Genomic DNA, 18,748 nt, shown 5'->3' on the forward strand with positions numbered 1-18,748 from the left:
GAGGGTGCAGATTGGGAATTTCTGCAGAGTAATGAATCTTTTAGGTTTTTAGCAAAGACTCTTACACTGTCCTGGCTTAGGTGCACATGGTCATATAAATCCTCAGTCGTTAGACTTGGGTGGTGGGCAACTTTGATGGCCATAAGGCTGGAACATGCAGTTGTTATCCTCTGGTTGATGCTATTGATCAGGTTGGCAGGGTAGTCCTTCCTGTGTAGCAGGGTTGAGATGGTGATGTTGGCCTGCGGGCCTTCTTAGCCACTCTTATGACACTATCTGCAACTCTTTCCCTCTGGGTATAGAGGTCGTTGGTTCCTGTGTGGATGATAATGTTCTGTGGGTTGTGCAGAGTGGCCTGACAGAGGATTTGGAGTGTGCTGTTTGTTGTGGGGCACCAGAATTTGCCAACCGTGTGTTTAGGGAAGAGCTTTCGGTGGTGCAAGAACTTACCATTTGAGTCCATAAGAATGGCTGTTTTTGGTGGTTGTAGTTTCCGGATTTGAGGTTTCCGGGAGTGCTTTGGTGTGTGGTGAGGGGTTTGAGGGGGACTGCGCTGAGCTGGCTGTGTGACGGTACTGTCGCTGGTCTCCTGACTGTTCTCTGTAACCGGTTGCTCATTGTCTGTCTGTGAGTCTGTGGATGAGCAACTGAAATGCACTGTTTCTGTGGTTCTGCTTACGTGTTCCAGTTTTCCGTTAATGCTATGAATGTGTCTTTTTCCATCAGTTCTTTTCTCAGTTCAGACACTTTCATTTAAATTGTTGTTGTTTTTTAGGAGATTTTTTATTTTCATCTCCAGCAGTCCAATTGTGGTGTGGTATCCATCTTTGAAAGCCTTTAACTCCTCTCTAAGATGTTGAGAAGAGTCAGTTTCTTGGAGTTTGCTTTCTTTGAATTCAGTGAGTTCCATTTCCAGTTGGGAAAGGCACTCCTGAATGCACTGAATAGAGACTGTTGATCTGGGTGTATGTGGATAGAGAGGGGCAGTTTGTGTGCGTGAAGGTGAAGCTGTGACCTCCTCTGCTGCTGTTGTTGGGGGGAGAGAAGACTTTTCCTTCTCAGCTAGGACTTTTAGTTCAGCAAACGGTCTCTCAAATTGCTCAAGTCTGTCCTCTGAGCCCTGGACCATTACAGTGCCATTGTGAATACAGGTTGATGTTGTACTTTGGCATAGTGTCCAGATACAGTTATCTCATGGCTCTGTTTCCAGTCTTTAAAATTGGAGCTGAGTGCCATTTGGGTACTCTGTATAGAAGAGCAGGTCTGTTTTTACTCTTCTGTCGTTGATTTCCATGAAGTCTACTCTAAGAGTTTCTGGGAATTCTCTGATTAATTTGGTTTTGAATTTCTTTCTTGCAGTCTCACTTGTTACATCTTCAGGATATGTGATGGCCAGAGTGTTGAGGTTGCACCCTTCTGATGAGGCATATCCATCTATTGTCACCTTGATTGATTTGGGTCTTTGAATTTTAAATAGATGTGAGGCTATTCAGGTTTCAGAATTTTTGATTGGATTAGCTGTTCTCAGATTATTGCCCTCTCAATGTGCCGTTCAGCCCTTTGTTTGGCTTAGATGCTTTCACACCTTCCACTTTGCACCTCCTGAAGCAAAATCTTGGGTTGTTGTTGAGCAGGAAAGCAGACCTAGAACTCTCCCTTTGTTTATTTATGTTTTTAACTTAGCTGTTTGTTTCCCTTAAATTTCCAATATTCCAGACTTTTAAAAAGGTACTCACTGCACATTGATACCATCAGATTGTCCATGCAGCTTCTCTGTTGGCTGGTGCTTTGTTTCAGGTGTGTTCTTTGGAGACCTTAATGCTGAGATTTCCAGAGTTTTGATCCAAAAATCCAAGTTTGTTGAAAAGTAATTTAAATCCAAATGTAATCCAATATGATCTTGCAAGCAATCTTGCAAAAAATCCAATAAAATCCTGGTTGAACTAGCAAAAAAAATTTATTTTGTTGTTGTTAATTAGCAGGAGCTCAGGAGTGCATGTCTGTCTCACAGGAGTCTCTCTCTCTCTATCTCTGTGCATCTTATCACGTGGCTAACTGAGCGTGACACCACAGAGATGTGAGGCATGTGGAGACTCATGCTACTCTCCACTATCCACGCACAACTTACCACGTGCCCCATTGAGTGCGAGAACCCCTAATCGTGACCATGAAGTGGTTACCCCACGGTACCCTCCCTAACAACTGGTCCAATTTGGATGCTTGGGAGACCTGGCTGGAGTCACCCTCTGGATTCGAACTCGTGACTTCAGGGGTGGTAGGTCGGCGTCAATACTCGCTGAGCTACCCAGGCCCTGCCGTTAAATTGTTTAAACGTTTTGGGCAGTCTTCCACAAGCTTCTCACAATAAGTTGCTGGAATTTTGGCCCATTCCTCCTGACAGAACTGGTGTAACTGAGTCAGGTTTGTAGGCCTCCTTGCTTGCACACGGTTTTTCCTCCAAACATAATGATGGTCAACTTTTGTTTCATCAGACCAGAGGACATTTCTCCAAAAAGTAAATACATTATTGTTTGAACAGATAAACGTGGTACCTTCAGGCATTTGGAAATTGCCCCCAAACTTGTGGAGGTCCACAATTATTAGTTATTTATTTGTATTTTTTTTTTAGGTCTTTGCTGATTTCTTATGATTTTCCCATGATTTCAAGCAAAGAGGCATTGAGTTTGAAGGTAGGCCTTAAAATACATCCACAGGTACACCTCCAATTAGAAGCATCAATTTCTGGACTTTTTGAAGCTGCTTAAAGCAAAGTTAACTTGGTGTATGTAAACGTCTGACCCACTGGAATTGTGACAGTCAATTTAAAGTGAAACAATCTATCTTTAAATACTTTTTGGAAAAATGACTCCTGTCATGCACAAAGTAGATGCCCTAAATGACTTGCAAAAACTAAAGTTTGCTAATATGTGGTTAAATTAGTTTTAATGACTTCAACCTAAGTGACATCAACTGTATATATTTCATATTGTATGAAAGCAAAATGGACATTATAACGAAAATATACCCAAATTAATTGCAATTGAAAGCTTGTGAATCGGAATCGAATCATGATATTGTGATGTATCGTGATATATAAAATCATACTAGTGCAATACTGATTGTATCATCAAGTGGCTGACGGTACCCAGCCGTAATGTTATTGCAGTAAGATCTACCATGCACAAAATTCTCTAGGCGTGGGAGAGAAATTGATTCTCCGATGCATCACGATTCTTTCTCCAATGATTTTAAATCGATTCTCAAAAAAGTCAAATCGATTCTGAGTTTAATTTAAAACGTGGCAGCACAGTGATGCTTATGTGCATGGTACAAACAAACAGTCAGATGTGCATACAAAGCACACACTACAGAAATGATCACTGACTGGATGTATCAACCACACAACCATCATCCCTGACTTAAACTATGATCCCGAAATTCATTCACAAACTCAACACATATAACTCTGTTTATAACACATCAACAAATTTGCATAGAAAGGGAGAAAACAGCTGAAAATAATGATCCGACAGTTGTTCGAGAGATACAACTGTGGGTATTGTTTTTACCCAACACCCGAATGTATAAACTTGTACTGTAGTCTACTATTAAGGTTAATTTTTGCTTCAGCGTCGAATCCACAGCATTCCCTCCGCATAGTGGCCAACGCATTGGCTTGCATTTATAGTTCTGCATTGGTGTCTGCATCATTCTATGATTTATACAGCCAAAATGCTAATTATACATTCATAAATAAACAAAAGGAATGTAATATGTTGATTCAAATGTATTTATTAAATTGTTTTATATATTAAAAACTAGTTCAAAGTATGTGAACATTTTGAAATTTGATACATATTTACTATACATGTTTTCTGCTCTGCAGGTAGCAAATAAGAAAAATACTGTTTGCCTGCTCTTTGAGTCACTTAATAACTAAATATTTTGGCATACTTTTTCATATTAACAATTTTTTTTGATTCACATATTTGAACGTAGAAAAACAAAACATATTTACACAGAATCAACATTAACCCCCAGTATTACCCCTCCCAATCCCACCCTGGCCCCCAACAACATCCCACTGGTCGTACATGACACAAACACAAAAATATAAAATAAACAAAAAATAATAATAATAATCACATCCATAAATGACAGATATCTGCCCCATTTCTCCACGAACAAGTTTAACTTTCCAATTCGTCTAAATGACCCTTCTTCAAAGGCCGCCACCCTTCCTGTCTCCGAGCACCACTCCTTAAATGAGGGCACTCCAGCCAAGCACCAACCCCTTAAAAGTATCTGTCTGGCGATCGTGACACTGGTTAAGACCCAGCTCTTTATGTGTCTATTTTTAACATCGACAACCGCCTCATCACCCAAAATACAGAGTCTGGGGCAAAATGATACCCGAGTGCCCAATACATCACACACACCAAACTCTGAACTTTCAACCAAAACTCCTGGATCTTTAGACACCCCCAAAGACAAGGGTTATGTCACCATCCTCTGATTGGCATCGACTGCTGGTGTATGTTTTTAAGACCAAACCTATACAATCTAGAGGGGGTCCAATAGAACCGATGTAAAATCTTGAATTTACATGAGGCGCACACTTTTGACTTGACTTTTTTTTTATTTTATTTTTTATCCTGTCCTACTCTCCCTCCTCCAATTCCAAGTTTAAATCTTTCTCCCGTCATCTTTTGAGAGAAGTTGAAGCTCCATCCCCCAGACTCTGAATTAGCAGGGAGTAATGCACTGATGCCTCATGACCTTTTCCAAAAGCAGTAATCACCATTCCCATAGTATCTGCTGCTTTAGGGGGGTGTATGCAATTCACATAAATAGTACAGAGCAAGTGGCACAGCTGTAAATACATTAAAAACTGAGATCTGGCCATTCAAAGGATCTCAACACCCCACTCTCAGATAAGTCACAGAGTGAAGTAACCCCCTCACAATCCACTCTGACCAGCAGAAAGAGGACTTATTAATACATAATTTGGGGTTCAGCTATAAGCTCGAGGCACGACAGCACCAACCGGCATCCATTCCTCTAAACTCAAAAAGTCCATGTACGCCTATGAGAGTCCCTAGAATAACTTTGCTGTCGGATTGCTGAATTCCGGTGCTTCTGTACAAATTTTGTTACATTACATAAGAAAATCTATAAAACAAACTCCATCCAGTAAGAGGCATAAGAACAAAGAACGAGCAGATTCATCCACAACTGACTCAAAGGAGTGTTATTCCTCAAAACAAACTCCAGTTCCTAGGCGGAGCCATCACAAGAAGAAACAAAAACACCTAGATTCCACAAACAGTCAAGTGAATGCTCAACGAATCAAACTCACTCGGGAGCAACATGAAAATCACCAAAATAACGTACTCATTCCATTGACTTGATGAAAGACATCGCTTGTTGTGGGCATTTAAATACTTTGCGAATATGCGACTCCTTATTATCTATTCTCAATTTGGGCATGAACAAAAGTGCAGAAGTTATGTTGCGTTAATGTAAGAGTTTCTTGCATTCCTTGAATATCACATTTCTCTCTTGTCAAATTCGCAAAGTCTGGGAACAAAAAAATGCTGTGGTTCTTCCAAGAAAGCTTTCCTATACGCCTTGCGTCACACGAGATCTTTATCGGATGATCTCAGAAATTTGGCCAGAATTGATCTGGCAATTCTCCCGCTGTGGATCTCCAAGCCGGGACTCTGTGACCTTGCTTGATTTCCAGCTCATGCCCTGTTATATCGAGCAGACTCTGGAAGAGCTCATCTAGGAATTTCACCATATCTCGGCCTTCCTCGTTCTCAGGAATTCCAAAAATTTGGACGTTGTTTCGCCGATTACCATTTTTCAAGGTCTTCCAACTTTTCATAGATGCTTTGCAAATCTGCCTTGGTCACTAGCAGATTAGCAGCTAATTCCTGCTCTAATTACTCCAGATAATTGATCCGTTTCTCGATGTCCGACAATCTTGTATCCAACGTGGTGAATTTCGCCTCCATCGCCGTAATTGATCGACGTAATACAGCAAGATCCTCCAGGCCCACTACAACCTTCCTCAGCATCAAAGACGTGCTCACCATTTGACATTGAATTTCTCCCACCGCACCATCCAAATTGAGTCCCTGGTCTGCGGCTTTGTCAGGGGTATCAGCTTGAGCACGTGTCTTTTAATGTCACCAGAGCCTGAGGATTTTGATTTCTTTCATAAAACTGTTATGAAAACTAGCAAAGTGCGCAGAGCTTGCCGTTCACACCTCTGACCCCCGCATGGCATCACGTGACTCCCATGTGAACTTCTCTTTAAAATGTGCCTTTTCATAAAAATGTCAAAATATTGACATTGTTTTAAAAACTTCACACACAGTCTTGAGAGATCTCTTCTTTTTTCTGTTTTTTTTTTTGTCACATGTTGTTACACCACATGACTTTGATTTGGTGGACAAATGCTTTTCAAATATCAGTCCTATTTTAAAAATACATTGTTTCACTGTTTAGTTTTTAAAATAAATAATAAAAAAGATAATTCTGCACTACCCATGCCAACAAATTTTTGTTCAAGACTTTGTTTTTTCTTTTTCTTTTTTCTGTTTCAGGACAGTCACACCACATTTTTTACTTTAAGCCTCAGAAAAAAAAATACAAAATTGACTTTTGAACTCCGTAATTGAGTGTTAATCGTAGAATATATATATACCTATATCAAGGTATTTTTACTGTATGTATTTTTTAATAATTTAAAAGATCTGATGAGCATCACATCTTTGACATTACAACAGTTAATGAGAGATAGAGATTTATGGAGAGTCAAAACTATGTAAGATGCACCTTTTTTCAATTATAACTAAGTCTTGAGGACTTGGGAACCCAGTATATAGGATGTCTGAATACAGCAGCTATCATGAATTTGGTGTTGATCTCAATAGTGACTTTCCAGTAATTTGAATTTATTTTGTTTTTCAGGGAAAACTGAAGAGCAGGCATCTCAAGACTGTAAATGTCCTCATTGCCATTACTCCTTCCCAACCCCTTTTTATCTGAGCATTCATGTGAAACACTCACACCCAGATCAGCATGCACACTTCATGGAGAAACAGCCACTTGAGCCTGAAGACCACTCACCAGTGGTTGAGATAGACCAGAGCCTCCTGACCTCTGATGCACTTCCTCATACACAGATACAGCCATTCACAGATAACTGTCAGGGTCATATTTCAACCCTTAATGGACAGGCCAACAATCACTCAGACATGTTAGACAGCACAGATTTGTCCAGTACATATTGTGATGGTTTGAGCAAAGACACAAACCAGGATAACAGTGTTCCTGAGGTCTCAGGTGAAAGTAATAATTGCAGTGATTGTGGTCGGAACTTTTTGAGGTCTTGTCATCTGAAGAGACATCAGCGCACAATCCACTCCAAAGAGAAGCCTTATTGCTGCAGCCATTGTAAGAAGTGCTTTAGTCAGGCAACAGGGCTCAAGAGACACCAACAGACCCACCAGGGTGAGGAGAAAGAGATGGATACAAACAGACCTTCTGATATCTACCCTTGTACTAAGTGTTCCTTCTCTTTTGTGGCCAAAATCAATTTATTCCAACATCTCAAACGCCATCACCACGGAGATTACCTCAGATTAGTTGAGAATGGCTTGCTCACAGCAGAGACTAAGGGTGATACAGAGGCTAACTTTGACAAGGATGACCCACCCTATGAACCTCCTGCTCGAATGAAGAGGTCTGCAAAGAGCTCTTTGAGATGCAGAAGTCGCCCTAAAAAAGTGTCTACTTGCCGACCACGGGGCCGTCCACCTAAAACCAAGAAGAAAGAGGTTGAGCCGCAGAAGAGTTTAATAATATGCACTGAGTGTCAACAAAGCTTTACTGATACGGAGACACTGAAAACTCACCAATGCACAGGGAAACCTAACGAGGAATTAGAGGAACCACAGGAAGCGCAAGCTTCCCAGTGTGTTTGCGGTGAATGCCTAAGATCTTTCAGTAATGTTGATCTTCTCAAAGCCCATGAGTGCATTCTAGAGGGAGACGGTCTTCACAGCTGCTCCGAATGCAACCTTTACTTCAACCGCATGTGCAACTTTCAGCTCCATGAGCGCACCATCCACTCCAAGGAGAAGCCCTACTGTTGTACACTGTGTCTCAAGTCCTTCACACAGAGTTCTGGCTTGAAGCGCCACCAGCAGAGCCACTCACGCCGCAAAGCCCACCGCCAGAGCTCAGCTCTGGCTAATGCCAGCATATTTCCCTGCTCATACTGCCCCTTCTCCTTCACCGATGCACGCTATCTTTACAAACACATCCGGCGACACCACCCAGAGATGAGTGTGAAATATCTGAGTTTCCAAGAAGGGGGTGTTTTGTCTGTTGAAAAGCCTCACAGCTGCAGCCAGTGCTGCAAGAGCTTTAGCACAATAAAGGGCTTCAAGAACCACAGCTGCTTCAAGCAGGGGGAGAACGTCTATCTCTGCCCAGATTGTGGGAAGGCCTTCACTTGGTTTAACAGCCTCAAGCAGCACCAGCGCATCCACACAGGAGAAAAGCCTTACACATGTCCACAGTGTGGGAAGAGTTTTGTCCACTCGGGACAACTAAACGTGCATCTCCGCACACATACGGGTGAAAAACCTTTCCTATGCTCACTGTGTGGTGAGAGCTTCAGGCAGTCTGGTGACCTGAGGCGGCATGAGCAAACACATTCAGGTGTTCGGCCATGCCAATGCCCTGATTGTGGGAAAAGCTTTAGTCGGCCTCAAAGTCTCAAAGCCCACCAACAGCTTCACAATGGCACCAAGCTTTTCCCCTGCACTCAGTGTGGGAAAAGCTTCACCCGTAGATACCATCTCACCCGACATCACCAGAAAATGCACTCTTGATGAAAGTAGCAATTATGAGAAGATACAGAATTGATTTAAGTCAGTTTGCCTGAAGAACATTTTTCTTTTCCCTTAACACAAAATTATCCAGCCTTTGAAATGTTTCTCTTGCAGACTGTTGGACAAGTCTAGACTGCCTAAAAGCATTTTTGAGGACAAGTGGGTACACAACTAGTTTAGTTGGTACCCAAAGATTGAGAATCATAAGATATGTTAATATGACTTTGCAGAGCTCACAGAGTTAAAATGATATTTTATTAATATCAGTGTAACACAATAACTCCATTGATTGTAGTAAAATAATTTGGGAAAATTATACACCGCTAGATGTTTTCTTTGAAGTGGGTGAAGCTTTTACTGAGGTTTTACAAGAGTCAAGTAAAATATCTTGACATTAGAATGCATTTTTTAAGTGATTAGTCTTTCTTATTATGCAATTGCCAAAGTGTCCTGTCAAACTTAAGATTCATTAATTATGATCAAGATATTTGATGTATAATTCAAGAAACTAAGAAGATGGGGAAAGTCAAAATTCTTAAATTTTTTTTTGGGTGGATGGAAGAAAATACATTCCTGGGATTCAGTGAAAGTTTTAGATGCATAAACATTTGTGTCTTACAATACAATACAATATAAGCAATCTTATTTTTTTTATCTTTTGATGAGCTTCTTGCAGTGTTCTCTTAGATTCTGTTTTGTTAATTTACAGACTGTAAAGTGTCATCTTTCTCAGGCACACCTGCATCCTGCATGCAGAATGCTTTTATTGTAAATTTCAACATGCTCCTTGTGCGAGCAAACAAGTTGGGACAAAACAGAAGATATTTCATTTTCTCTCAATTTGACTCTTTAGTTATATATTTTCTTGATGTTTTTAAAGAGAATAAAGAGTTAGATAATTCCCAATAGTGGTTGGTTATGCGCATGCCCTCTTTGTTAAGCATAAGTTTAAAATGCATGAGTGTGAACAACATGTGTGTTCCATACAAGATTTGCACTGGGATTTGCAAGTTAACATGTCTTGTCAATTTTATTTAGTCCCTGCTCAAAGAGAGCTGTAACATTCTAAATACTAAAATCACAATCATTCATAGTTTTTGGTTCCTTCGTACATTTCATGAAAATGCTCACAAGTGGTCTTGCTTCCAAAAGGGTGTGGAACCAGTGCTGTTTTATTACAAACATCTTCCTTTAACAACTGTTTTTTCAACTAGTGTATCTGTATGCTGTATTAGGTTAAATTATACTTAATTTATGAGTCAGACTCTATCCAGATAGAAGTATTAAGTATAATTTTTTATCCAGTTTAAATCAAGCTATTGTGGGCTCTGAGCCCAACAGGTTAACCCATTAACTATATATTTGTTAAACATGACCAACACTTGTGTATGAAAAGACTAAAATATACACACGCTGGAGGCCAGTTTGATAATCTGTTACTACAATACTGCTGGAATTGCTGAAAAAAGTACCGTTCCACTGGGAACCACTGGAAGTAACTAGATTATTGCCTCTAAAGAAAATGTGAAGAAATAGTTCACTCAAAAATTTAAGTTCTGTCATCTTTTACTCATTCTCATGTCTTTGGAAACCCATATGGGTTTTACTTTTGTGGTGGAATATTAAAGGAGTTATTTATGTTGACCAAGGCTGTCAAGCAAGATTTTCAGTGAATAATGACTTCAGAATTCAGTCTGTTGCTCACACAGCATTCATGTGGCTTTAGAAGACTTTAAAATAGTGTGCTCTACTCTAATTTTATGATAATTTTCTGGCACTTATCCACTTTTATTCCTTTAAGGAAAGGTCGAAATGAAACTCAAGTAAATCTGAGAAAAGGACAGCAGTTGGTTTTTAAGGTTTATGGCACCAAAACCAACTGTTATAGGTGGAAAAGAGGTAACTGGTGAGGTGTTGGAAGTAAACACCTTAAAATCTAGCCATAAAGTAAAGCTAAACTAACTGTATGTTAATGTTTTATTGACCACAAAATATTACCTAAAATACTTTATCTTCAACTAGTTAAGGTAAAATTAAGGTAATTTTTTCTTCAAAAGTTTTACACATAAATATGAAGTTATTTTCAAAAATATGTTTGAAATTATGTACACTTAGACGAAATGATTCCAGTCATATCAGTGCCCTAAAATCTACACTGGAGTGGGTGACCCCATGGGGGCTGACATGATGACGTCACATGAACTGCTAAATAAATTTTTTTTATCTCTGTAATATCTCGTTATTTGACACTTTTGCTAACATTATTGATTAATGATAGCTGACTGTGAATAGCACATTTCTATGGAATAGGCAACTTAACACTTGAAGCCGCGTCCAAAATGACCTTATCAGCCAGAACAACAACAAAAATTCTGAGTGCACCTTTAAGAGACTGTTTAGCATTTCATATTAAATCTTTTCCACGTTCATCACTTTTCCCCGCCATGATGAATGTGCTTCCCATTTTATGTTAACATGATAATAACGACAAATCATACAAATAATTTTTTTTACGTAGATAAGTGTTTCATCAGGGCAGAACAATGTAAAACATGAGGATAAAGCGAAAGTAAAAAGACTTTGAATGTAAGGCAGCAAGTAGCAGGTCATTTCTGAGATTACATAAACAACGTCTTCAAAAATATTTCCACTGCATTGTTGGTATAAATCAGTCTTCAGTTATGTCAATTGAACTAGATTTGTCCCCAATGCAATAAAACACATTTATACACAATAAATTATGTCGTGTAGATAAGATTTAGTAAAGTAACAACTTTTGCAAAACCATCAATGCCAAAATGTTATCTAGAGCTAAATATTGCATACACTGATGAGCCAAAACATTATGACCACTCACAGGTGAAACGAATAACATTGATCATCTCCTAACAAGGCCACATATCAAGATCTGGGTAGATTAGATGGTAAACGTGACCTATGCTCGGTAAGGACCCACCCCCTTACCTAAGAGCATATAACGACCTGCACGCACTGCTGCTCCTCAGTTAACATTCGCTTCTACCGACCTCTGTTTTTTCTCTCAGCTCGGTTGGATTTTGACTTTCACTAACTTGTCTACAGGATGACACATCGCTCAGATCAGCCTCTGCCAGACGTGACTGTCTTGTTTCAGCCAGGTTAGCTGTTTCTTGATTGTTGCAAGCCGCCCACACTCGCTTAAACTACTACCAGGCTCCCCGCCTTTCTCTCTCACCACTTCCCCTGCTCCACGCAAAGGATTTTACGGAGTTTCGCCCTAATATGGCATTTTCCAAACCTACGGCTTCCTCCGGGGTCAGCCTATCACATGCCTGCCCAGCCGCGTCCGGTGCCCTCATCGCAGCCATGGGTGTGCATGGGTCTCAAACACGTGGAGGAAGCTCTAGAGTTTCCAGAAAACTGTAGCCACTGCCTGGCGCTGCCTAAAAAACTAAGGTGCCAGAGGCTCAAGGTCGCCACTACCCAGTGCACCGACCTCGAACTCTCCGACTCCGATGGGATAAACGGTGATGACAACGCGCTCCAGGGTCCCTCCCGGGGCGCAGTCTCTCTTAGCTGGGCCGAACAAAATAACCCGGCGTTCCCCGAGATAATTTTCTCAGGGGACCCCTCGTTCGCCAATGAGGGTTCGGAGGACGAGGAGGCCATCCCGTCTTCCATGACTCCCCAGGCTAACGCCCCCACGGCCCTCCCCCAGTCCGTCCTCATTGAGGTTTGCCCCCCAATATCGAATGACCAGCCCTACAAAGTGCCACTGACCAAGAGAGGGACGTGTATGACGGGGAACTCCTGGGACCCCCTCCCGGCCCGAGAAAACAACTTCTCCCCTGTTCAGTTCAGAATAATGTATGTTCCCCTGTCCAGCTCATGTCGGAGAACCTCCCCGTACTGGAAGTGTTTACAGTGGGGAAAAAGTATGAGAGCAGTGTCACCACACCGCCCCTATTACATCTCTCCCACGCATTCAATAAAGGCTTCGGCCCCAGTGTTTCACAAAAATCTCTAATAAATTCATTACAGAGAGAGAACATCTCTCTGCAACCCCTTATGTCACCCCTAGGTTGTCCACTAGATGGCACCATTGCATTTCAAATTAGCAAATCGGGCATTAACGCAGCATTAACTTCCCCGGCTCAGGTGGGGTCACTTGCGAGTCACACAACAGCTTGGCAGGCTGTGTCGGCTCCCGAGTGGGTGATTCGAACCATAATGAACGGGTACAGACTCAAGTTTGCAAGGAAACCCCCACCTTTCGGTGGCGTTATCTTTTCTCACACAGAGAAGCGTGCTGCTCCCTCATCGCGAAGGGGGCGATTCACGTAGTACCCCTAGATCAATGCAATCAGAGGTTTTACTCCCGTTATTTCCTAGTTCCAAAGAAGGACTGCTCTCCGTCCTATTATAGATCTCTGAGGACATACAATTTCAGAAATTTTAACACACGGCAAACTCGCACCCTCAATTTATCAGAACGACTGGTTCACATCAGTCGACCTGAAAGATTCTTTTTTTCAGCATCTACCCCCCGCACAGGAAATTTCTTCTTTTTGCCAATCAGGGCATATGCTACGAATTCACAGTCCTCCCTTTTGGCCTCTCGCTGAGTCCGAGGGTGTTCTGTCTCTGTTCTTTCCCTAAAATTGCTGTCTTTCAAGTCAGCGTTGCTCCTGGCCTTAGCATCAGCTAAACGTGTCAGTGACCTGCATGTGCACTCTGTTCATTCCTCGTGCACTAAATTCTCTCTAGTGAAGATAAGGTTTTCCTTAAGCCTAACCCGGCCTTTATGCCAAAATGCTTCCCAGCATTCTCGTGTGAGGAAATGGAGCTTTTTTCTTTTCACCCTCCTTTTTCATCTGCGGAGGATAGGACCATTGCTTTTCGGAAGAGTAATCAGCTCTTTATTTCTTCGGCCTCCCCCTAACTCGGGGAGTCCCATTTCTAAGCAATGCCTCTCACATTGGCTTGTGGAAGCTATAAATTTGGCTTATGAATCTAGGGGAGTGCTGCCTCCAGAAGGCATCAGAGCCCACTCCATGAGGGGCACTGTTCAGGGGATTTTCATTGCAGGACATCTGTTCTGCTGCCAGCTGGGCTTCTCCCCATACTTTTGTACATTACTACCGGCTGGATGTTACCAGGACCCCGTTAGCTCATTCTGTCTTAGGGGTGGGTTCTTCATAGCCCCTCCCCTGTTAGCTGGGGTCCTTATCGAGCATAGGTCACATGCTTCTGTCTGTCTAGCCAGACTTGGTGCAATTGGATGCTTCTGCAGAAGTCAGGTACGGATGCCCTTCCCATAGGTGGATCTCTCCACTCTATGTTTCAGAGAACCAGGGTTACGTGAGTAACCTATTGTTTTCGTAGTTAACGTGTTGAATACATGAGAAATGGGCAGGAGTAAAGACCTGAGCGACTTTGACAAGGGCCAAATTGTTATGGCCAGACGACTGGGTCAGAGCATCTCTGAAATGGCAAGGCTTGTGGGGAGCTCCCAGTCAGCAGTGGTGAGTACCTACTGACAGTGGTCCGAGGAGGGACAAACCACAAACCGGCGCCCAAGGCTCATTGATGCATGAAGGCAATGAAGGCTCCGAACCCTATCTGGTCCAAACCACAAGGGGGTCTACTGTGGCATAAGTCACATACAATGTTAATGATGGTTATGGGAGGAATGTGGTACATAGGTCGAAAGCGCCTACAATGGGCACGCGAGTGTTGGAACTGGACCTGGGAGCAGTGGAAGAAGGTCGCCTGGTCCAATGAGTCCAGTTTTCTTTTACATCACGTTGGATTGTCATGTACGTGTGCACTGTTTACCTGGGGGAGTGATGGCACCAGGATGCACTTGTTGGAAGACAACAAGCTGGTGGAGGGAGTGTCATGCTCAGGGCAATGTTCTGCTGGGAAACCTTGGGTCCGGCCATTCATGTGGATGTCAATTTGACATGTGCCACCTACATAAACCTCGTTGCAGGCCAGGTAGCTACACCCCTTCATGGCAATGGATAATGCTCCCTGACTCGGCACTCATTGTTCGGGAATGGTTTGAGAAACATGGTGAAGAGTTCAAGGTGTTGCCCTGTCCTCCAGATTCCCCAGATCTCAGTTTGACTGTGCATCTGTGGGGTGTGCTGGACCAACAAGTCTGATCCATGGCGGCTTCACCTCGCAACTTCCATGTCTTTGTAATGTCTTTGTGCCAGATACCACAGGACACCTTCTGGGTTCTTGTAGATTCAATGCTTCAGCAGGTTGTACGTGGAGGACAGCATATTAGGCAAGTGGTCATCATGCTTTGACTACTCTGTTCAGAAAATATAAACCACTATCAATTTTTAATGTGTGTGTGTGTGTGTGTGTGTGTGTGTGTGTGTATATATATATATTTATATATATATATATATATATCTCAAACTTGTGTATAAAGTAAAACTGCCTCATGATTTGCCTAGTGTTTTCCCAAAAATATTTATTTTGTCTGACATTCACTGTTATTTCACAAGACACTTTAAGGACTTATATTTTCCTTACTGTTGGACTTTCCTAAATCAATATTCACTGAAATACAGAGGACCTTCTCTTTGGAGCAACAAGGATTCATAAAATGTTTATGGATTTCATTATGTATTTCAATTTTGGAGTTTGTACTTGTATATATTTATTTTATTTTTTTGTTTATTTTTTATTTCTATTGTTAGGGGTATAACAGTTATGACCCGGACCAGATATGGAGAAAGAAGACCAGGAGTCGAGAAGTTCAATTAAAGAATCAAAAATTTATTGAAGTATAGTCTGCAGTGAAATTGGTAGAGCCAGCGGCAAAGTCTCACGAGGAGATCGAAAGCCAACTCGTACCTTACACAAAATCTTACATCAATTATACCATTTGCAAGGACGTACATTCCATTATTTTACTCCTGATTGGCTAAAAGACCATAAAGTCACAACATATAGACATCTATGCGGCCTATCAACATTAATCAGCGCACTTGTCGTCCGAGCCCGAGATTTACATCTGAAGTCACCTCGCAGATGGTCGCGGGGCATCTTCGAGTCGGCCTGGTGTGCATCCCTGGGTTCAAAACCTGGGTAGAATGTCAAACGCACACACAAAACACTGACGAACGACAGTTCTTCTCTGGGCACAAGAGAGCCAGAGCACAACGTTATCAGGCCATTTAAACCAAAACAGAGAGATAAAATATTCACTCCTCGGGCAGAGGAGAGGGGTAGAAATAACATACATTTCTTCCCTAAAGAAATAATAAGAGAAAATCACACTTCTACTATTCAGGTATTATTACATAGGACTTTAAACCATATAATTAGTCATGGAAAGGTAACAATCAAACACAGAATACATCTGGAACCTATGTTTAACGCATTCTCCATGCCCCCTCCCCTGAGAGACTGGAGAGCATCACAGATAAGCTTATCCACAAAAGACCTTCAGCCTACGTGCGGGACAGAGAGAAAGACTCTGGAATGTTCCTAAAAGAGACTAGTTAGCATTCAACACACATATGATTCAAAGTATATTTCAATTATGCATAAGAAAATAGAATTGATTATGTGATCATGCATATAGTTAATTCATCACTTTATTAAAGAAGTTAAGCAACAGAATACAGATAGATATTGATATAAAAGGATATATATATATATATATATATATATATATATATATATATATATATATATATATGTATTGATATATCTGAAGAGACAAGGGATTTTGACCCTCACCTTTCACTATTAATGTTGTATTTCTGCTTAGATCTCAAACATATGTGTAAATGGTACTTCCATCATCATGTATTGCTGCACATTTTTGTTTTTATTATTTTGTACATTTGTTGTTTTTATATATAGGGTAGGTATCTTCAAGCCATTTTGGGTTCAAACCTATCCTGCACAATGTTGTTATTTGTTGGTTTCGATTAGTTTTGTTGTGATGTGCAAATACAATAAAAATGTAATTATAAAAAAAACTTGAATTATTAATACTAAAAATAATCTCCAAAATCATGATTATAAGATATGGTGCAATAAAACTCTTTGGCGTACCGACAATAACAAAGTTGACCAAGTTACCATTTACACTAAAGTAGTGAGAATTGAAAAAATTCAGAAGTCTCACCATCTGTGACTCAAGATCATAGATCTTGAATAGATGTTTCTGCTGAGAATTGTATGTAAAGTCACATAAACTGTACAGCATTTTTTTTTAACACCGACATATTGGTGTTCAAGCATAAGGGTTTGATCCATACAGGCATTTGCTAAAATAATCATGGTACTTTGTCTTGGAGCCGTTCTGTTTTTTTTTTATGTAAAGATTCAGTTTTTTTAAGAGTTTTCTGTGAGCTGTTTTCTTCATAAACTCAATCTCCCTACTTGCAACAGGGACTAAAATAGATTTCTGAAATGAAATGCTTCATAAAAGGATGTCTGAGATAAGAGGAAAAAAATATTTTAAAAATATAGTTTGTTAATCACATGTGTCAAGTTCTTAGAAATGTAGTGTTTGTATTTGTTAGATTCATACATTTTTGACCATTTGCTTTTAAATTCACTTTTATAAAATTTTCAACAAAAATATTTAGCCTTTTAATTAAAGTCAAGTGGTGAAAAAACTAGAGTGTAAAAATGTGTAGTTATATGTGTGTGTGTATATATATATATATATATATATATATATATATATATATATATATATATACAGTGCATCCGGAAAGTACAGGCTTCACTTTTTCCACATTTTGTTATGTTACAGCCTTATTCCAAAATGGATTAAATTAATTATTTTCCTCAAAATTCTACAAACGATACCCCATAATGACAACCTGAAAGAAGTTTGTTTGAAATCTTTGCAAATTTATTAAAAAGAAAAAATGAAACTAATTACATGTACATAAGTATTCACAGCCCTTGCCATGACACTCAAATTGAGCTCAAGTGCATCCTGTTTCCACTGGTCATCCTTGAGATGTTTCTACAACTTGATTGTCCACCTGTGGTAAATTCAGTTGATTGGACATAATGTGGAAAGGCACACACCTGTCTGTATAAGGTCCCACAGTTAATAGTGCATGTGAGAGCACAAACCAAGCCATGAATTCCAAGGAATTGTCTGTAGACCTCAGAGGCAGGATTGTGTCGAGGCACAGATCTGGGGAAGGGTACAGAAACATTTCTGCAGCACTGAAGGTCCCAATGAGCACAGTGGCCTCCATCATCTGTAAATGGAAGAAGTTTAGAACCACCAGGACTCTTCCTAGAGTTGGCTGCCCGGTCAAAGTCAGGAAGGTGACCAAGAACTTGATGGTCACTCTGACAGAGCTCCAGCATTTCTCTGTGGAGAGAGGTGAACCTTCCAGAAGAACAACCATCTCTGTAGCACTCCACCAATCAGGCCTGAATAGCAAGTGTCATGTCTGGAGGAAACCAGGCACCGCTCATCACCTGGCCAATACCTACAGTGAAGTATGGTGGTGGCAGCATCATGCTGTGGGGATGTTTTTCAGCGGTAGAACTGGGAGAGCAGTCAAGCTCGAGGGAAAGATGAAAGCAGCTATGTACAGAGATATCCTTGGTGAAAACCTGCTGTGAATACTTCTGTACATGTGATTCTTCCCAGCCCCCTGGTATTTTATTTTTAATAAATTTGCAAAGATTTCAAACGAACTTTCACATGTTTTGTCATTATGGGGTATGGTTTGTAGAATTTAAGAATCCATTTTGGAATAAGGCTGTAACATAACAAAATGTGGAAAAAGTGAAGCACTGTGAATATACCTGTACATGTATACACCTATTAATTATTTAAAATATAT

At 40.7% G+C, this 18,748-nt stretch overlaps 1 protein-coding gene across 1 annotated transcript in view; it reads left to right on the forward strand.

The window, feature by feature from the left end:
- prdm9 (PR domain containing 9) overlaps nucleotides 1-10,514 on the forward strand; it is a 28,522-nt gene extending 18,008 nt beyond the window's left edge. Inside the window, exon 6 of the mRNA XM_052102936.1 lies at nucleotides 6,982-10,514. Within this exon, the coding sequence (XP_051958896.1) occupies nucleotides 6,982-8,912 (1,931 nt within the window). The 3' untranslated portion in view covers nucleotides 8,913-10,514. The remainder of the gene's footprint in view (nucleotides 1-6,981) is intronic.
- Nucleotides 10,515-18,748: the final 8,234 nt, after the last annotated feature.

The sequence above is a fragment of the Xyrauchen texanus genome, chromosome 33 (genome assembly GCF_025860055.1).
Source record: "Xyrauchen texanus isolate HMW12.3.18 chromosome 33, RBS_HiC_50CHRs, whole genome shotgun sequence".
NCBI classification, from domain to species: Eukaryota; Metazoa; Chordata; class Actinopteri; order Cypriniformes; family Catostomidae; genus Xyrauchen; species Xyrauchen texanus.